Source organism: Micromys minutus, assembly GCF_963924665.1.
Source record: "Micromys minutus genome assembly, chromosome: 32".
Taxonomy (NCBI): Eukaryota; Metazoa; Chordata; class Mammalia; order Rodentia; family Muridae; genus Micromys; species Micromys minutus.
Genome location: NC_137967.1, coordinates 16,723,760 through 16,744,831, shown reverse-complemented (window position 1 = coordinate 16,744,831; position 21,072 = coordinate 16,723,760). Strand labels below are relative to the sequence as shown.

The following is a 21,072-nucleotide window of genomic DNA, read 5'->3' as shown; positions in this document are numbered from 1 at the left end:
CCCCAGAACCCCTTGTGTGAGACGCTGCTGCTTCACTCCATTGTTGCTTAGATACCACTGTAACTGGTCAGCCTTTCTGTGTCCACCCCAGCTCTGAATGACGATATGGAGACTTGCTATGTTTATTATAAGGTTTGGGCACTGTAGCTGGGCAGATTCTCAGCTGGTCTAACCTAAGAACACCGACCTAGCCTACTTTCCACCACGGAGCGCATTACCTGTCCATCTTAGTCTCACCCTGGCACCTGCTTCTTCATCCATGTCCCCTGGACACCCTCACATCCACTTCCTACCCGAAACCCTCTCTTTCAGCCCAGAAGCCCTGCCTTAACTCTCCAGCCCAGCGATTAGCCATTCAGCCGTTTGTTTGACCAATCAGAAGGTGATGGAGAACAAGGTGTATAAAATACCAAGGCAGGAAATGCTTCACAGTAAGGACAGAACCAAAGTTGGCCCTATAATCAGATCCTTGCTGGTACAGAAATCGCATTTGAGTAATATAATCTTTATGCTGTGTACACAAACATGACTCGAACGTGCCACCTCATGGAAGTCATGCCATTGTAGATACTATGAGGAAAGGACAGGACCTGGTTGGATCAAGATCAGTTGCTCACTGTAAGACTGTGTCCCAGCATAGATCCGTTTGCATTGTAGGACTCATCAGACTCGCCCTGGTACCTGTGGAAACAGCAGAGCAGCCCAGCAGGGTGTTCCTCTGTGTGAGCTTGCTAGCCGTCTTCCTGCCAGCAAAGTGGCAAGGCTTCTGCAGGGCTGGAGGGTGTCTGAAGCTCAGCTTCTTCTTGGTTCTTGGCTCTGGCTGTGCTGCCTGCCCTTGGTGAAGACTCTTGTTTTAGTGAGCACTGTTTCCCATTGTTCACAGGCCCTTTTCTAGACCTGTGCATGTAAGACAGAGGTTCCGACCACTTAAAATTGCTGTGTTGCTAGGCCAAAAATGGAGGATGTGGCAACTGAGTGTTAAGCAGCCACATGTCTACATGTGATCTCTGGTGATTTGTACTACCTCACAAAAAGAATAGTTTGCAAAGATCAAGACAGCAACTTCTAACCCAGGAATGCCAAAGCTAGCTCACTGTCCTCCAGCCAGCCCCATCTGCTGGGACTGACGTCCTCTCCAGCAGCTCCTCTTCTGCGTGCCTGGCTGGCCGGGCACTGGGGGGAGTCCTGTTGGCCAGCTCTTGCCTCATAAGATCTTTGGCTGCTTTGGCTCTTGAGGCTTCCTTTTATTTCTGCTCTCTCTTCACAGAGCATCAGCAGAATGCTCTGAAGCATTCAAGGTGGCTCAGGTTGTTCCTCCCCAAGGCTGTTTGACTTTCATAGTCTCAAAGGCCTCAAACAAATGTTCTTTCTCCTTTGATCATCTCAGTGTCTTGACTTCAAAGCCCCTCTCCCCAGGCCAGAGTACCCCAGAAGGTGGACAGTGTCTTTATGCCGCTGCCTTCTCCGCAGACCGGGCCTATGTCGTTTTAGTTAGGACCTGTCAGTTCTCCCAGCCTTGGGTCTCATCAAGTGCTGAAAGGGGGTTTCTCATCTGCTTGCCCTTTGTGGGCAGTGGGGCTATGGCTGCCAGGGGGGAATTCTCAGGACCTGTGTGTGTTTCCTCAGGGAAGAGTGGATGCGGGCTATCCAGATGGTAGCCAACAGTCTGAAGCAGCGGGGCCCAGGTGAGGATGCCATGGATTACAAGTGTGGCTCCCCCGGTGACTCTTCCACATCTGAGATGATGGAGGTCGCTGTCAACAAGGCACGGGCCAAAGTGGTAAGTGCTGGTGGCGGGGGGCCAGGGGCTGGGGCTGCAGCATCCCTTCCTGCCTGGGTTTCCACACAAAGTATACAGGGGTTCAGCAGGGGGTCTTCATGGCTTCCAGATGTAGGATGACCTCTGGTTATGGATGCTGTGGGGGCTGCCCTCAGCCCTTAGGGCAAGTGATTTCCAGGGCAAACTACTCTAGGTCTACTGAAGAAGTTGGAAGGCCCATGCTGGGAGACCCTGGGTCTACCTGCAGCTTTAGCACACAGAGTCGCCGTGTGTCCCCCACCACCTTGAGCCATAACATCTTTTGGGTTTCCTCTTCCTTGTTACAATTTTGTTCCATGGGTCAAGGAAGCTAAAGGCGCTTCATTCTTCCTACCCACAGACCATGAATGACTTCGATTATCTCAAACTCCTTGGCAAGGGCACCTTCGGCAAAGTCATTCTAGTTCGAGAGAAGGCCACTGGCCGCTATTATGCCATGAAGATCCTGCGGAAGGAGGTCATCATTGCAAAGGTGGGCCACTGGAGGCTGGGGCAGGGGGACTTCTTCAGGAATGTCCAAAGATAACAGTGCAGTAACTTTAGGTTAGACCTGATTGTCTTTAGTTGTGTTTGTGAAGTAGGCCAGCCTCAGTTCCATAAGCAGAGGGCGCCCATCATAGCGGTAGAGTTTGGAAGGCAACAGCAAGGAAAGAGCACAGAGGGAGGGCTGATTGGTTAGCAGTAGGTTATCTCAGGCTACCATTTACTGGAACTAAAAGCAGAGGAGACTTTATCATCATCCTGTTTCAGGAAAAACTGTTGTTTGCCCGTCTGTTTCTGCTGAGCCTAGTGCTCAGTCTGAACCAGTGGCCTGTAATGGATGAGAAGGGCTCAGGGGTGTTGTAACCTCTCCAACCCAAGTAAGCCCGTGCATAAAACCACAACTCAGTGAGTAAGAATACAAGCTGCATGCCCAGACTGGGCAGATTTGCCACTGCGCTCCCCTGCTTCCCAGCTGTGAGACCCCCTGGGGAGAAGGTCCTGATGCAGTTACTGAGTACTGAGTCAGCCTGGTCTACAGAGGCATTCAGGACAGCCAAGGCTACACAGAGACACCCTGTCTCACAAAACAGGAAAACAGTAGGTGACAACAGCCATCTGTTTTAAAGGAGTGAGGAGGAGTGCTGGGGTAGAGCCAGGGCTTTATACTTACCCCTGAAAGCTCTGCAAGCTCTGTGCCACTGAGCCATATCCAAGTGTCCTCGGGAGCCACTGTCAGGTGCTACACCGTGCTTCAGAGCTCTTTCAGTTCTAGGACATTTGCCTCAGCCTCTGATGCTCTGTCCTGATTTTTTCCCACACATCCTGTCCCAAGTACCAGTCTCATAGGATCATTGTCTGAGGAGAAAGACCTGAGGCCGGAGAGCCCTTGACCTCATTCAACAGGTGCTGCTTAGAAGCTGGATTAGGAAGTGATGGGGAGGGAAGCTCAGTGGTGGGAGCTTACTGAGCTAGTGAGTTCCTGGATTTGATCCCAGCCAAGGCAGTTCTTTTTTTTTTTTTTTTTTTTTAATGCTCTTCTTGTGGGTTTTTTTTTTTAATTAATTAATTAATTTATTTATTTATTTATATGTGTACACTGTAGCTTGTCTTCAGACACACCAGAAGAGGGCATCAGATCTCATTACAGATGGTTGTGAGCCACCATGTGGTTGCTGGGAATTGAACTCAGGACCTCTGGAAGAGCAGTCGGTGGTCTTAACCACTGAGCCGTCTCTCCAGCCCGCCAAGGCAGTTCTTGTTGTTCTTGTTGTGTGTTGTGGTTTTTAACATGCAACTTTTCCTTTTTTTTTTTTTTTTTTTGGTCTTTTGAGACAGGGTTTTTCTGTGTAGCCCTGGCTGTCCTGGAACTCACTCTGTAGTCCAGGCTGGCTTCTAACTCAAGAGATCAGAGATCTGCTTGCTTCTTTCTCTTGAGGGCTGGGATTAAAGGCATGCCCAGCAGAAGGAAAGGTTTGTAATAAACCTAATAGTAAAATCCTCACACAAAGTAAATGGGTCCTCTTTCAGTGGATTATATATCCTTAGTGTGGTATAGGAGGGTTAGCAGCTCCGAGCTGCACGTGCAGAGGACACTGACCTCCTCCCCGTGTGAGTCAAAAGTGACCCGATGGCCCCAGTGTCTCCTGAGTTTAAGCCCTTGCCCAGGTTGTTGAGGTAACAAAAGGCACCTGGAAGCTCTCCTATGGTCCTACCCTAGAGACCACATACACTAAACTTGAGCTTTTGAGACAGTGCCCCACCCCCACTACCCACCCATGTACTCACCCCGAGTTTCTGACAGAGAATTTCTTCAAGTTTCCTTTGATGCTGGTGCCAGGGTGAGCCCTGAGAAGCACTGCTGAGACGTAGAGCCTTCACCAGCCCCTCTCCAAAGTTGGGGCTCCCATGTTGGTATGTGCCTGGGGTGAGGGGTCACATACTGTCTACCTATCCCCTCTAGGGGGCGCCCTGGAGCTGCGTCACTGACAGACTGCACAGAGTTGCAGCGAGGAAAGGTTTTGGCTGTCTTACGTGTTTTAGTCATGGATGCCGTCTTCCGTGGGTTTAGGCCTGTGGGGACATTGTCCATCACTATAGGAGCATATGACAAGGGGGAGCAAAGAGAGGGGAGGGTCCAAGTTTCATAGACATGGTGACCTAGTTTCCTCCCATTAGACTGTGTCCCCAAAGTGTTCTCCTTCCCAAGAGTGCTGTGGGTGGGATTGATGTATCGGCACACGGGCTTTTGGGTCACTGAGGATCAGGCTGCAGTGGAGTGCTAGCCTAGTCTTTCTGTTGTGAAGCCATATCAGCTGTTCACCTTGTGTTTTTGAAATCACCCTTGTCTAGGCTGCCATTTGGGCCTGAATAGGGCCCTGTTCTGACCCTGCCAATTTGGGGAGGTTTCATCTGGATTTTGTCCCTTGGTGACCGCAGGTTGTCATGTGTCCCTGCCGCTCATCTGCACTGTCTGTCCACAGGATGAAGTCGCCCACACAGTCACGGAGAGCCGGGTCCTGCAGAATACCAGGCACCCCTTCCTTACAGTGAGTCTCCTCCCCTTGCCAACCCTGGGCAGAGTTCTGGGAAAGAGCTGTTATAGGCACGGCTTTGGTGTAAGCCAGGCAGGCCAGGAGGCAGCCCTGGGCTCCCTAACTGCTTGAACGTCGGGACACTGGCAGGTGGTTGCTTGGCAACCATCTTTGGGAGTGAGGGGTACTAGCCCAGCTGGCCAAAGTGAGAAGACTACATTTTGGTTTTGGTTTTAAGAAGCCTCGGTCATAAGCATGTTTGTTGTCACGTCATAGCCTTTGACTCCAGCTGAGTAGATTTGGACAGTAGCTTTGAGGCTGTGTCTCTGTGAAGTCCTGGGTTCAGTGCTATGTTATGTTAACCCTCAGTGTAGAAGACGGAACCAGAGAGCAGAGTTGTCAGGGCTTGGGGAGGAAGAGCTGACTGGCTTGTCTGTCTTGCCTTGGGAGTTGGTACCAAATCCATTGCCACTCTGAGCCATAGCAAACAAGAGGTTTGTGAGATTCAGAGCACAGCTCTGGGTGTGATGTCTCTTGCAGAGGAGAGCTGGTGAGACAGCTCTGGGTAGTCAGAACATCTCGCTGACCCAAGCAGGGCAGCTATGCCAGTTCAGGCCCCTACCTTGCTGCTGGCAGAGCTTTTGTTCTGTCCCAGCATTTTGGTTTCCTTCACAGGCCCTGAAGTACGCCTTCCAGACCCATGACCGCCTGTGCTTTGTGATGGAGTATGCCAACGGGGGTGAGGTGAGTGTGCCACCTGGACAACTACCTTTGGTGGTGGGGAGAGAGGTGAAGAATATCTAGGTGAGATGGGGATATGTGTGTGTGCGCACACACGTAAGAGAGAGAGAGATGCTGAGTGTTCCAAGTGCTCCCCTGCTGCCCCTGAAGCAGGTAGTACAAAATCACTTTGAAGGCAGACTGGGGAGGTTAAGTGAGTGACTCACCCAAGTTCACACTGCTGCTAAGTTGCTGGGCAGCATTCAAAGCCAGGCGCAGAGGCTGCTGGGTAGTAGACAGCCAGTGCTGGGAAGTTATACTCTGGGATCCCTGAGAAAGCACATGGGTCTAGGCTCCAGAGTCTGTCCCATGCCTATAACTGCATCGGTCATACTGACTGCTTCACATCCATATTGTGTGCGCACACACGCGCGCGCGCACGCACACACACACACACACACACACACACACACACACACACTGTATTCACTGCCCTCTCATTGGCACCTACCACCCATTAATTACTCTCCAGCCCTTGCTCACTTGATTATTAATAGCTAAGTTCTTAATGTGTTTATTTAATTTTAGGCAAAATCTCATTCAGATAACACAGGCTGGTCTCAAACTCATTCTCATTTTGTAGCTAAGGTTGGCCTTGAATTCATGAGTCTCTTGTTTCTACCTCCCATGTACTGAAATTACACATCAGCTTCATCCTTAGCTTTTTATTTTTATTTTTTTAATAGTCCCATGTACCCAAGGCTAGTCTCAGACTCACCTGTACCCAAGGCTGGCCTTGGGTTCCTGTCTGCTGTCCAGCCTCTCAGTGCACCGAGCTGGACCAACCACATCTTTTCTCTCGTGTTTCTTCCTGTGCTGTGCTGTTCTCTTCTTGGTTCTCTGTGCTGGAGCCTGTCTGCTCGGGTGCATGGGCTGTGGGTCAGGGCTCTGGGAACCAGCTCAGGCCTGACTTCCTCTTACAGCTCTTTTTCCACCTCTCTCGGGAGCGAGTCTTCACGGAGGATCGGGCGCGCTTTTATGGAGCAGAGATTGTGTCGGCTCTGGAGTATTTGCACTCAAGGGATGTGGTGTACCGTGACATCAAGGTGAGAGGATGGTCTGGGGGCCCAGTGTTGGGGGTAGGGGTGGAGTGCACAGATGACCCGGGACAGTTCTACAGTGCAGACCTGTGAGTACCTCAGGCTGCTGATGGAGGTGTCAGTTGGCACCATCCTGAGCATAACTTGGCAGTGATGCCAAAACTATGTGCTAGCCCTTGTGCACACCAGAAGCAGGGACCGGTGCTCACCCGGGAAGGTGTGCACCATGTGCCGTGGCATTTTCATTTCTACCCATCGTCTGGGTAGCAGAACAAGCTACACAGTGGCTGTGGCTGCATCCTATTGAGGGAAGGGGGCCAGAGCGGGTGGTGGACCTTTCATAGGTGGACGTAGGATGAAGCTTGGGCTGGAAGATGTGAGGCCCTGCTCTGTGCCCAGTACAGCATACAGACCTGAGAGAACCAAGTCAAGGAAGGGTTGTTAATAACTGGACTCCAGGGTTCCGTGGGAACCTGGCCTGGCCAAAGCCTTACTGAGGTGTCATTATGATGTGATGATGTGTGCTGTGTACTGTCTCCTAGTGTGTGTTTTATAACTAAAAGAAAATCGGAGCCATGCATTGGTGGTGCACACCTTTAATCCCAGCTCTCAGGAGGCAGAGGCAGCCGATCTCTTGAATTTGAGGCCAGACTGTTCTACGTAGTGGGTTCCAGGACAGCCACAGAAAGACCCTGTCTTGAAAACCAAAAAAGAAAAATGAAAATCTAGGCTCAATGCCTGTGATTCTAAGACTTGAGAGACTGAGGCAGGAGGACCGTTTTGAGTTTAAAGCTAGCTTTAGCTACAAAGTGACTTTATCTCAAAAAACAAACCAAATTCTGAAAACATAGTACCACTTACACTGAACCTTAAAACAAAAACTAAAGCCCAGCTAGGCCCGAGGGCACAGGCCTCTCTAATCACAGCAGAGGCAAACATATCTCTGAGTTCCAGGACAGCCAGGGCTACACCGTAAGAGCTCTTTCAAAAAGAGAAGAGTTTAAACCCCAGTGAGTGCTGTGGTGCTTTGTCCCCAGGAGTCCCTGATGTGACAGCCCCTTCCCAGTGCTGTGACCCTTTAATCAGGTCCTTGTGTGGAGCCCTAATCACTGAATTATTTTCATTGCTACATCATGACTGCAGTGTTGCTGCTGTTATGACTCATGTGTAGACGTGTCTTCCAGTGCTCTTAGGTGACTCCATCAAAGAACCATTTGTCGGGACCCACAGGTTGAGAAACACTGCTTTGGAGGGAAAGAAACTCAGGGAGGATCTGTCTTTCATATATTGGCTTTTTTTTTTTTTTTTTTTTTTTTTAAATAGCTGGAAAACCTTATGCTGGACAAAGACGGCCACATCAAGATCACTGACTTTGGCTTGTGCAAAGAGGGCATCAGTGATGGGGCCACCATGAAAACCTTCTGTGGTACCCCGGAGTACTTGGCGCCTGAGGTGTCTTGGGCTGGGGGCAGGGAGCATCCAAGGGTGGAGGGAGCCCAGAGGGTAGGGCCACTCTAACCTCTGCCTGGCTTCTCGTCACTCTTCCCCAGGTGCTGGAGGACAACGACTACGGCCGTGCAGTGGACTGGTGGGGGCTGGGCGTGGTCATGTACGAGATGATGTGCGGCCGCCTGCCCTTCTACAACCAGGACCATGAGCGCCTCTTCGAGCTCATCCTCATGGAGGAGATCCGCTTCCCGCGCACGCTTGGGCCAGAGGCCAAGTCCCTGCTGGCTGGGCTGCTGAAGAAGGACCCTAAGCAGAGGTGTGGCCTGGGAGTGTGTTGTCCCCTGAGCAACCCCAATGGCCCCATAGGATGCACCTCCCTGTACTCTCTCTTCTGAGGGGACACAGGAACACAGCATTCCTTATACAGCCTAAGGTCACAGGACTGTATAAGGTTGAGCCAGCGTGTGAGCTGTCTGCCTTGGAAGCCTACCCCACTACCCTGTCGCCTCCTCATGGATGAGGCTAACTTGTCCCTGACCTAAGCCACGAGTTTCCCAATTCTAGATCCCCTTAGAAAAGGGTCTGTGGTAGGGCAGCATTACCAAAAGCTATTGAGGGGTCTTGGACCCTAGGTTATGTCTTTCTCTATCCTGAGCCTGCTCCAAGAGCCTGCAATTTTGGGTGCTGGGTGGTTGGTGACGTTCGTCTCTGCCCAGGCTCGGCGGAGGCCCCAGTGACGCAAAGGAGGTCATGGAGCATAGGTTCTTCCTCAGCATCAACTGGCAGGACGTGGTGCAGAAAAAGGTGAGTACTCCTGCTGCTTCAGGGGCCTCACCTGCCCACAGGTGACCTGTGATTGCTGACTCCACGTTCCTCTCCACAGCTCCTGCCACCCTTCAAACCTCAGGTCACCTCAGAAGTGGACACAAGGTACTTCGATGACGAATTCACCGCCCAGTCCATCACAATCACACCCCCAGACCGATGTAAGTGTCAGGGACCCCACGGCTCCTGGGTCTGACCAGATGGCTGAGAGGTGGGGTCTGCCCTGGTTCTGCTTGCTTGCTTGGCTGTCTTTCTTGTGTCTGTCAACTTTCCCTGAGATATGCTTGTAAGGCCTGCTGTTGCTGTAGGAACATCAAGAACTATAGAATTTCTGGGGTTTAGGGGCAGCCCTGGTCTTTGGTCTAGAGTACTATCTGGACTGTGTTCTTGATCTGAAGCTACCCCAAGGCTAGGCACTCAGGGTGCCCCACCCTCACCCCTGTCCTGGACAGCCCAGAGCCCTCAGCTTTCCTAGGATCCCAGGGCTACGGAGGTCTGAGGAGCTACCTGGCCTGGCAGTGTGACAGTCAAGAGCGTATTCTCGGCGGGAGTGGCCTCTGGGTACCAGCAATGGGAGAATCTTGCAGGGAAAGCATAGGCAGATAGGGTCTGGGGGAGGCAAGAGAGCATGGGGTTAAAGTAGAAAGTTCACCTTGCCTTTGGTGCTGGTGCTGTGGGCCACCACTCCTGCGCAGGTTTTCCTGTCGTCCAGCACACTGTCCCGGGGTGCTTTTCCGGTGAGGTGGGGTGGGCCATACTGCTGCTCCTTCATCTCCTCGCATCTCCACTCAATCCTACAGATGACAGCCTGGGCTCGCTAGAATTGGACCAGCGGACACACTTTCCCCAGTTCTCCTACTCAGCCAGCATCCGAGAGTGAGCAGCCCTCTGCCACCTGGACACAAGCATGGCCGTCATCCACTGCCTGGGTGGCTTTTTAAAAACTTTATTTTGCCTTTTGGTTTGTGTTCCCTTCCCTGTCCCCTCATCCCAAATCCAGTTTCTTCTTCAGTTCTTGCTCAGACTTAGCGGTCCTGGCGGCTCTGGCCTCCCCTCTGTTCCCAGATGAGTGCCAGCGGCCTGCCCAAGGACAGGCTGTTGGGAGGATGGAGAGTGAGGTCATCGACCACCACCAGCCTCCAAGAGGGTGAAGTGGGGAGCCATGGGGTCACCCAAATTTGAAGGCAAGCCAGCAGAGGACACATCTAGAAGTCCCCCCAGCACCCAGCTGCCTTCTGTGCTGCCATCTGGGCAGTCTGTCTGCTGCCGCCCCACCTGGGGCAGAAAAGCAATAATGTCCAGGGATAGGCAGAAGCCATTGGAAGCTGAGCGATCTGGGTTTGGTTCCATGGAAAATGGAGCCAAGACCTTGGATCTTCATGGGGGGATCCAGGATCAGGAGCTGCCTCCTGAGCCTGCCTCTTCTTCCCAAGCTGCTCTCTTGATTCTCGATAAAGCAGGAGGAGCATTTGGGGGCAGCCCTCCTGCCCACAGCCCAGTGCCTTACCAGGGCTTCCTCTAGCCAGCCTTGCCTTCTGCTGGGCCCCTTTGGATGGCTCCGTTCTCTGCCTGGGGCAGAGGGAAGCCAACCTTGGCTGTTACACATCTCACACCGAGACAGTATTGGGCCCCTTGGACTTGACGGGGTCTGAGAGGGGACAGAGATGGGGATAGTGTCTCTGGTACACAGTGGGGTGGAGGCCACCTCATCTCCAGGGCCCCTGTTCTGGAGCCTTAAAGCGAATGTTTGAGTGAGAGTTGTCAGTGCTGTGGGTGCGAGTGTGCACCCTGACCTAGCAGTGAGTGTGTCAGGCTCCTGGATGCTGGTGCCCACAGCTGCATGCAGCACTTGTGTGGGTGGGCTCAGGCCTCAGTCCCAGCCTGAGTGCTGAGCCCGTGGGGTGCAGCGAGTGCGGCCATTCGCCTGCTGCTCCGGCCATGCCTCTCCTTCAGTATCTCTGGGTGTTGGAAATGAGTTTTCCTGGTTCTGCTCTCCCACCACACCCCCAGAATGGGCGGGTTTCAGAAAGGCAGTAGGGTGGGGTGGCTGGGGATGGTTATGGGGGTCATCTGTTTTTTACTCTTTATGCGTGTCTGTTTATCTGAGAGTTTTCTCCCATCCCTACTAGCCTTTCCTTACTCCTCGTATTTGTACGGTACAAGCAATAAAGACACTCATTTCAGACCAGGGCCCCGTCCATGTTTCCTTAGCCACCCCTCTCCTATCCTGGCCTGGCACTGCCAGGGCACCAGCCGCCACCACCTACCTGCCCTGCCTGTTCTGAGGTCCGTGGAGCCATGGGGATGGAGCAGATGGCTGTGGGAAAGTGGGTGGCGGATCCTGGGAGAGGCACTACAGAGGAGGGGGAAGGTGGCTGGGTGGTGTCTGTTGGGGAGGGATGGGCTCAAGCTCTTAGAAGCTGCCGGATTTGGGGTGTCTGGTGTCTGGGTGGCTCTAAACGGAAGCACGTGCATACTCTGCCCTAGAACAATGTCCACAAATGTGGTCATAAAATCTGACTGAACAGTGCTTGTGGTAAACCCAGCAGGAACACCTGAACATCCGACTACAGCTGCACAGGTCTAGGACCGGACCCCATGCTGAACCTCTGGGTTGTGGGGCTCACTGGAGTACTTCCTCCTTTCCCATGCCCAGGCATAGACACAGGGCCTGGTGCAGATGGATATATTCCAGGTTTTACTGGAAGTGGGGGCACCACAGGCATGGAAATGAGAGGGAACATGGGCTTCGGGAAAGCCAGGGCCGGTTAGACATCTGTCCTGCTGCAGAGAAGGCTGAGTGCAGGTCCAGGATGGGTGGCGCCGTCCTAAGGAAAGTGTGCCTCGTAGCTCTGATGGTGGAAGGTGCAGCCTTTGTTGTGATGTTAGAGCTTACTGCAGTGTTTGTAGCATTTGAAAGACCCTAGGTTCCCTCTTGAGCCTAGGAAAAAGAAAAAAAAAAGTCTTGTATTTCCCTGGGTCACAGCCCCTCAGTTACAGATGGAAGAGTTTCTTATGTCACCTTGTGTGACTCATCTCCCAGCAGGACACATTCCTGCCTACCTCAGGTTTTTAGTAGCTCCATGTGAGCGGCCCACAGTCAGCTGTTCGTGTGGTGAGCACGTGTCCTTCCATGTGCCTATCCTGCTTAGTCTGAGGGACAAAGTCCATAAATACGACCCGTTTCATTGGGAGTGGTTGGATCATCCTTTACAAGGCTCACTTCAGACATTTCACAAGGTTCTGTTTTCTCCCCAATGTGTGTGTTTATAAAAGCACCAGGAAGACTGAGTCCTCACAGCCCAGGGTCTGGAGTGGCGTCCCTGTGGACTGGATGTGAACCCTTGACCTGCCTTTTGTGCATTCGTATTCTTGCCAGCTGAGGCCATGCTTGGGCTATGTCCCTTCACTACCATATCTTAGGAATTTTGCAGACGCCCTCAGCCTGGTTAGTCCTTGGGGGAGAGAGACTTAGAGCACACTAGTGTATCCTCAGGGATCAGGGACACTGTGGCCTTGTGCTCTCCCAGTTGCTTCACAAGACTGCATGGGCCTGTGCCTTCCATCACCAAGACCTTAGGTTTCTGGTTCCTTCCACCCAACCCCCACTGCTGTCGTCAGGGCTGTAATAACATGAGCACAAGACTCCATCTTGCCGTGTCTGTACTTTGGTGTTTTGTGGCCTATGTCTTTGAGTGTGCTGCCTAGTTTTGAAATGTTTTCAGATCTGAAGGAAAACTTTCAGAAGCAATACTGGTCGGGAGTTTGGTCATACCTGTAGTCCCAGTGCAGGGCAGAGTGCGTGCGTGTGGGAGGTTAAAGCAAGAGGGATTACAAGGTTAAGACTTCAGAGATGGGTAAGAGTGAAGGAAACAGACACCATGATTCCAGGACCTGTGGCAGGAATAAAATGAGCCAATAGCATCTCTTGGACCTGCTTGAAATAATCCACACAGTTTAGGGGCCCGGTTGACAAAGTGTATGCCATGCAAGCATGAAGATGAATTTAGTCCCCCAGTGTGGCCTGGTGGCTAGGAACTCCTACAGGAGACCAGAATTGTGTTTCTAGAACCATGCTGGGCAGTTGATAACTCCTTGTGACTCCACCTCCAAGGGATCTGATGCCCTGTGGCTTTCATGGACATTACATTGGAATAGTTACAGAAAATTTAAAAATGGATGTGTGGTAGTGACCTGTGCTTAGAATCCCAGCACTGGAGAGGAGACCGGAGCGTCTTTGGGGCCTTGCTGGGCAGACATTCCACCTAAACAGTCAGGTTCAGGTTCAACAAGATACCGTGTCACAAAGCGAGAGGCTGGAGAGATGGATCAGCACGTAGGAGCACTAACTGCTCTTCCAGAGGACTGGGTCCCGTTTCCAACTCCCACATGGCAGCTCACAACCATCTGTAATCCCAGTTGCCGAGGATCTGACGCTGTTTTCTGGCCTCATGGTGCAGGGAATATACAATGTACAGACAATACACATTAAATAATTTTAATAAGGTAGAAGGTTATTGAAGATACCCAGCCTTAATAGGTGTGTGCACACAAAAAGTAGAGCTGAAGCTGTAGATCAGTGACAACGTGTGTTCGTGTACAAAGCTGTGGATTTCATACCCAGCACCAAAAATATCCCAGAGACATACATAGATCCCAAGCCAGGCAGCCATAGAGCATGCTTTTAATCCCAACACTCGGGAAACACAGACAGGCAGGTCTACAGAGTTTGAGGCCAGCCTGGTCTACAGAGTGAGTTCCAGGATAGCCAAGGCTACACAGAAACTGTCTCTAAAATAACATCCCATTCCGCAGTGAAATGAGCCCAAGGACACCAGAAGCAAGAGGAAGACTCCCAGCAGGCAAGGCCAAAGACAACAGTATGATTTTAGACGCTCTCTGGGCAGTCATGAAAAGAACTGATGGGTCTGCCTCCAGGGAGAGTAATAAAGCCTTCCCTGACGTGTAGGCTGTACATTCTCAGAGGAAACAGTTAATGTGGTTTGGATTTGATGTGTGTCCCAGAATGCTAGTGTTGTGTATGGCTTGGTCCTCTGCTTTCGAGAAATGGCTGGGTCATGCTGTGCCAACCTCGTGGGTTAGGTCACAAACTTGCATCAGAATGGGATGCCGGAGCTGATTGGAGGGAGCAGGTCTGTCAGCTGTTCTGACCCCCTTCTGCTGCCCGGCTGTTGGGGAGCAGTTGGCTTTGTTTTTCGTGCTCTCCTGATACTGTGTTCTTTCCGCTGCAAACCCAGTGATGGGCCATACAGTCTACAGTGGTGGATTTGTTTACTTCTAAGATAGGGTCTCATGTGGACTAGGCTGGCCTCAAAAATCACTGTGTAGGCTGAAATGACTTAGAATTCCTGATCTTCCTGCCTCTGCCTCCCAAGTGCTGGGGTGATCAGAGCTAGCTGCAATAAAAATGTGATGAGCATTTCTGACAGCCGTCACTGTCAGTGTTAACCACCAGTCCTGCCAGCAGTGTGTTGGTGCTCGCTCATTAAAATGGCGCTTCACCTCTGCCCTCTTCCTTTCCCAAATACGTGACCAAGGCTAAGAGAAGGAAACCAAGGTCTGGCAGGTGATGTACTGTTGCCTGGACAGGTAAAGAACCTGACAACCAAGAAAAACCCTGTTCACAACGGGCCCCTGGATGGAGTCTGGGGTCAGAAAGATGGCGCTCGGGTGTATTGGGAGTCTCCAGAGGAGCAGAACTGGTTGTGTGTGTGTTCACATGTGTGTGATAATTATTAGGATGGCTTACAGACTGTGGTCCAGCTAGCTCAACAATAGCTGTCTACCAGCAGAAGGGCCAAGAATCCAGATGTTGTTCAGTCCACAAGACTGGATGTCCCAGCTGGTCTTCAGCACATGCTGGAATCCTAAAGAAGTCGGCTCTAAAGCCAGTGAAGGAAGGAATGGATTTGCTAGCCAAAGGGAGAGCAAGCAGGCAAAAAGCAAGAGCTTCCTTCTTAAATGTCCTTTATATAGGCTGTTGGCAAGAGGTATGGCCTAGATTAATGGTGGATCTTCCTACCGGAAAGATCTAGATTAAACCTGGTGGCAGTGGTACACACACCTTTAATCCCAACACATAGGAAGGCAGGTTTCTGGCCAGGCTGGTTTACAGAGCAAGTTCCAGGACAGCCAGAACTTCACAGAAACCCTGTCTAGGAAATCTGGAGGAGGGGGAGAAGAAGTAGGAGGAGGAGGGAGGGAGGAAGGGAAGGAGGAGGAGGAGAAAATCCACTAGAGTCTAAGTTAATTCCAGATGTGGACAGGTTGACAAGAAAATAAACATCACATGGGAGGAAGGTGAGCAACGCCAGTCTCCTAACAACAGGTCTATGCTTTTGAGTTGTTAATAATGGGGAAATGGGGGATTGGAGATCATACAGCTTTCTATAAATCCTGAAATAAAAACTGTATATATGGTGGGATGAGGACTTGTTCAGAGTGGAAAAAGGCTCTGGGTTCAGTCTCCAAGGTTGCAGAAGGATACAGAACACGCTGTTCTCTGTTCTTCCACACTTGGCCACATTTCAGTTCTTCCATGTTTAAGCATTTGTCCAGAGACAAGAACATTCTTTGACTCAAGGTCCTACCACCAAGGTAGGAAAGAAAGTTACTGTTGACACACTGTTCCTTTTCCACAGACCTTTATCAAATCTTAGTCACATGCAATGTTCATGCCTTTTAAAAATCTCCCAGGAGCTGGCGAGTGGGCTCGGCAGTTTAGAGTGTTTACTGTGCTTGCTAAGGACCTGGGTTTAGTTTACACTACCCACACTGGGTAGTCACATCAGCTCCTCTAGAAAAGAACTGACACCCTCTTCTGTCCTCTCATGTAGACACACGAAGGCACGAATACACAAACACATGCTGACACACATATAAGTCTTCACAAAATACTCTGCTGCTCTTTCTGAGTAGCTGGTATCTCAAAACCATCTGTCATTCCAGTTGCAAGAGCTTGGATGCCAACTTCTGACCTCCTCAGACACCAGGAACCCACATGCTACACAATACAAACCTACACATATGTTACACAGCACACACCCATGCTCTTAAAGACACCCAGGAGGCAGGGGCAGGTGTAGATCTGAATTCTAGGCCAGCCCGGTCCTCAGAGTAAGTTCCTGGACAACCAGGGCTACACAGAGAAACCCTGTCTAGGGGAAAAAAGGATCTTTATTACTTATCTGTTTGTGTTTTTGTTTTTGTTTTTGTTTGAGATGGAGTCTTATTGTATGTCCCTGGCTGGCCTGGAACTCACAGGCATCCACCTGCATCAGCCTCTAGAGTGCTGGGATTAAAGGTGTGCACCACCAGGCCTGGCCAATTTATTTATTTGTATGTTATGTGTGAGTGAGTGTTTTGCCTGTATGTAGTACATCCATGTACATACCTGTGGAGGCCAGAAGAGGGCATCAGTTCCCCTGGAACTTGGAATAGTTTCCCCTTTGCATTCTTGGCTCTTTTTTCCAACACCACCACCTCTGGGACGACTGTCTTCAAATCAAGTCCAGGTTGTGCATCCATGCATTCAAGAAATACTTGTGGAGGACCTACTATGTGCCAGGTAGTATTCTAGGCACTGGAAATATAGCAGTGGTGCATGTTGGGATGGGAGATGGGCTTGGGATAACAAAAAGCCCACCTGAGGGGCTCATATTCCTATTAGAAGGCAGCCAGACATTGGTACAAGTTTCTAATTCTAGCACCCAGATTTAAACAGAAATGCCAAGTTCCAGCCAGCCTGGGCTACACAGAGAGCCGCTCTTTTTATTTGTTTGTTAGTTTTTTTTTGTTTGGTTTGTTTTTTAAGACAGGGCCTCTCTGCTGTCCCTGAATTTACTATGTAAACCAAGCTGGCCTTAAACATTGAGATCCACTTGTATGGCCCAATCCCTGGGATCAAAGGTGTACACCACCACACCTAGTAAGCTGTTGTGTTTCTAAAAAGCACTTGGGGGGAATTAATGCAAAGAATTAGCACACAGCAGGGATTGCCATGGAGATAAGGGTGTAAGACTTGGAGATTCGCTGAAGAATGAAGCCCTGGACTCAATAGTACATAAACACAGAGCGTTAGTGTTTTTGTCTGCAGAAGTCCGGCAAGCTGGGGGCTCCCACTACCAAAACAGAGACACAAGTGACCTCACAGGCCTGATTTAGGGCACATTAGGGGATTCTGGGGTAGGTGACCTCTATGTTAATCTGTTGGGGGGGTCCATCTCTCTGAACATCCATTGGGGTGTGGGGACTGGAAACTTTCTGGGGAGGTCTGGAAACTGTTACCGAGGAAGTCTGGAAACTGCTGACCCATTGTCCTTGCCTCAGGTCAGGTGACCGGAAGCTTCTGAGGCCTGGACTTTCCTGGAATTGCCCAGTTCTTTTTTCCTTTTTCTTTTAGATTTTATTTAATTTCATGTATATGAGGACACTATAGCTGTTGTCAGATACACCAGAAGAGGGCGCCAAATCTCATTCTAGATGGTTGCTGGGAATTAAACTCAGGACCTCTGGAAGAGCAGTCAGTGCTCTTGACCGCTGAGCCATCTTCCCAGGCCATTTGCCCAATTCTTGGGGACAGAAATTTAGGTCTCATCTCCTTAACTGCCGATTGCAAGCTTGTCATGGAGTCAGTGTAGCCTTCTCAAGGGAGGCAGTATCTTTTGAAAAGCAGGTTTGTTTATGTGTAAGAAGAGGTGAGGGCCGTCTTCAGAAGCCAGAGCAGAGTAGCAGGTCCCTCCAATCTGAAAACTTAACTCAGGTCCCCTGAAGGAGCAGCAAGTGCCCTTAGTGGTTGAGCTAGTGCCCATGCTCCTGCAGTCTACCTCATAGAAGAGGTTTGGGAGCTGGAATGGTGGGCCCATCTGTACTCTCAGGCAAGACCGGGGTCATGTGACCTCACACATGCGCTCTGGAGCACTCACAGCCCCAGGTCTTGCTGGAAGTCTTAGCTCCTGGATTCGCTTGCAGGGTAAGTGGTAAGAGGTTAGTAAGAGCTCTTGCAGGTGAGAGCCCGGCACAGGGCCCAACGCAGTCATCGCTCTAGATGCTGACCTCCAAACCTCTACTGTCCAGCCCTCTTCTGTCTCTTTTGACCTAGTCTTGAGGTGTCATGGGCCCCGACCCGTGGCCTCAGGCAGAAGCTCCCTAGGCCCTGTGTACCAACCACCTGGGTTGGAGGTGCAGATTACATTGGGCTTGGAGGGAGAATGTGAGTATGTCGGCGCCATCTTTGCTAGTCGTGGTGAGCAAGCAAGAGGCCAAATGAGTCCACTCTGTAGACCAGGCTAGCCCCAAACTCACAGAGAACAGCCTGCCTCTGCCTCCCTAGTGCTGGGACTAAAGGTTCATGCCACCACCAACCAGCTTTATTTTGACTTGAAAGAAAGAAAGAAAGAAAGAAAGAAAGAAAGAAAGAAAGAAAAAAAGAAAGAAAGAAAGACAGTATGTATCGTTTAAGCTAGCTTTGAACTCAATACGTAATTGCTGGGCTTGCCCACAGATTTTCTCTCGGTTCATCTCTTTACTAGAACAGTCACCATGACTCAGGATGCCATTTCCCACTGTCCAGGGCTGCTGGTAAGACTTCATTTAATATTTCATAGATCCTTCTATTAGTGTTTTATTTACCGCCACCACCACCACCATCACCCTCATCACTGAATGGTGCTGGGCATGGAACACCAGACACCCTAAGGCTGAATCACTGGTAGATTCTAGGTTAGTGCCCTACACCACCAGCCCTTGAGGATTTTTTTTTTTTAAATTCTCTGTTTTCAGACACACAGAAGAGGGCATCAGATCCCATTACAGATGGTTGTGAGCCACCATGTGGTTGCTGGGATTTGAACTCAGGACCTCTGGAAGAGCAGTCAGTGCTCTTAACCACTGAGCCATCTCTCCAGTCCCTTTGAGGATGTATTAACATGCCTTTTTGCAAATGTTCTGAGCCCTGGGGCTGCTGTGATGAAAACAATAGTCTGTCCTCACTCTGGGTGGACAGATACTACACTGATAGTCACTGAAGGTCACAAAGACCCAACCAGACACTGGCCATAGTGGCCGCTGATGTCTACATGAAATAATCACTACCCAGAGAGCTTCTGAAGGCCCGAGTTTATTCCACCAGCTCTTCTCCTGGCTCTCTGTAAGAAACAGACTCATCTGTGATGTGGATGCAGCCCCTGACAGCCTACCAGAGAGAACGAGAAAACCCACGTGCGTGCGGCCAGTAAGATGGGCTCATCTGAGAAAGGCGCTCGCCCTCAAGCCTCAGAACCCATGTGGTATAAAAAGGGAACTCTCTGAGTTGTCCTATGAACTCAGAGTAGGCTTATGATGGGAAATAAGGGGAAGGGAGGGGTGGAGGAAGAACAGGGGCAGGGAGATGCTAGCAGAGACATGAGTGTAAGAAAAAGGAGCCAGTGAAGTACTGTTCCCCGGTAATCCTTCTAAGTTTTAAATGAGGTGTTTCTTGGTCAGATCTGTCTTTGGATAGAACCCTTGAGTGCTCTGAGGGTGACAAATTCAGGCTTCGTTGCTGAGGATAAAGTTTGGAGATGTCAGGTCAGGTGGCCATGGAACTTCCACACTGGAGAGAGAAGTAGGGACACCGTGTCGGAAAAAGTCCAGGGTTTTGCATCTAGGTGGGTACTCGAAATAGATTACAACTGGAGGCGTATATCCAACTTGCTGGAGGAGGCTGGAGTTCGGAAGAGAACCAGGTGTGCAGAGTGAGGATGCTCTTGCTCATCGCCAATGTGCCGCACTTGGCCGGAAGGACTCTGCCTTGCAGGTGTTTGTAGGTACAGGGGAGGGGGCTGGGCCGTGCCACTGCCAGGGACCCTGGTGGTCACTCCTGTTCCTCTCCAGGAGTGCCAGGGGTCTGGAGGGGCTGGGGGCTCGGCTGGTGCTGCTTGTATTCAAATGTTAAATTCTGCACCCCAAGATCTTCTTGCTCTAAGGCTAGTGTGTCCTCACATACACCAGCCTTTGTTACAGTTAAACCTTGCTCCCCAAGTTAATTGGTCAGTAATAGGCCAAAGCCTGTGGTTGGGCAATAGATAGAGGTAGGCAGGGTTTCAGTCACCTGGCTGGAGGTGGCAGATAGAGAGGAGGAAAGAAACAAAGGATATGGAGAGGCAGGGAAGTGACCATGAGCATGTGGCCAGGAGAACCAGCAAGTGACAAGGGACATATGGCTGGGAAAGAAGTGAGAATAGCCCCAAATCTAGGTTTCCAGCTATAAATAAAATGCCAGGATTGTGTGTCTTTTGTATGAGCTAACTAGTGTATAATAATTTATTTTACAGGAGGGAGACGCTGCTATCACCAACAGAGTGGTGTGACCTGACTGTTTCTGGCCTGCAAAACAGAAGTGTGTTTGTTGCCTGAGATACTTCCAGGGTGGCCTAGAGAGGGCAGACAGGTGGGCCCTTGCCTCAAGCACTGTGCCAAACAGGTGATGTTCTCTTGGAACCCCCCAGAAATCTATCTGTATGAGGTAGGGACCAGCGTGTCCTTTTTAACAGAAAAGGCGCAGACCCCAGCTGGCATTTTTAGAGTCTGCAGCTCGAACTCAAACAATCCCCCTGGAGTATCGTGAACTGCTTTTTGCTCAGAACCTTGAGAGAACTCCCATCTGTGGATAAAGAAATGAGAGGAGAAGCCAGCTGGTAGTTCATGCGCTTAGGAGACTGAGATAGGACAGTTGTTGAGTTCTGAGGCTAGCCTGGATTATGTGAGGACCTGTCTTTTAAGAGGGGAGTGTGCTGGAGTACGGTGGCTTATCGGTTCAGAGCTGTGCTTCAGAGGACTTGAGTTCGATTCCCAGTACAAGTGGTAACAACCGTCTCTAATTTTATGTCAAGAGGATTCAAAACCCTTTTTGTGGTCTTCGTGGGCACCAGGCACGTGGTACACACACACACACACACACACACACACTCACTCAGTCAAAAAACCCATACACATAAGTACATAACCCCCCCCCAAAAAGTATTTAAACTGTGCCAAACCAGGTCATTAGAACACAACTGGTTGTTTCATCTACAGCTTGCAGACTTATATCAACGGTCCCATTTTACAGACCAGGAGACTTAAGTCTGGAAGTAGGACCACAGCC

General features: G+C 50.6%; 1 protein-coding gene across 5 annotated transcripts in view; it reads left to right on the top strand.

Annotated features, from left to right (window-relative positions):
- The window catches only part of AKT2 (AKT serine/threonine kinase 2), a 46,913-nt gene extending 35,796 nt beyond the window's left edge, over positions 1–11,117 (top strand). For all 5 annotated transcript variants that reach the window (XM_080908404.1, XM_080908405.1, XM_080908408.1 and 2 more), the window contains exons 5-14: positions 1,627–1,780; positions 2,160–2,291; positions 4,783–4,848; positions 5,509–5,577; positions 6,537–6,659; positions 7,977–8,105; positions 8,204–8,418; positions 8,819–8,906; positions 8,986–9,088; positions 9,728–11,117. In XM_080908404.1, the coding sequence (XP_080764530.1) occupies positions 1,627–1,780; positions 2,160–2,291; positions 4,783–4,848; positions 5,509–5,577; positions 6,537–6,659; positions 7,977–8,105; positions 8,204–8,418; positions 8,819–8,906; positions 8,986–9,088; positions 9,728–9,807 (1,159 nt within the window). In that variant the 3' untranslated portion in view covers positions 9,808–11,117. The remainder of the gene's footprint in view (positions 1–1,626; positions 1,781–2,159; positions 2,292–4,782; positions 4,849–5,508; positions 5,578–6,536; positions 6,660–7,976; positions 8,106–8,203; positions 8,419–8,818; positions 8,907–8,985; positions 9,089–9,727) is intronic.
- Positions 11,118–21,072: the final 9,955 nt, after the last annotated feature.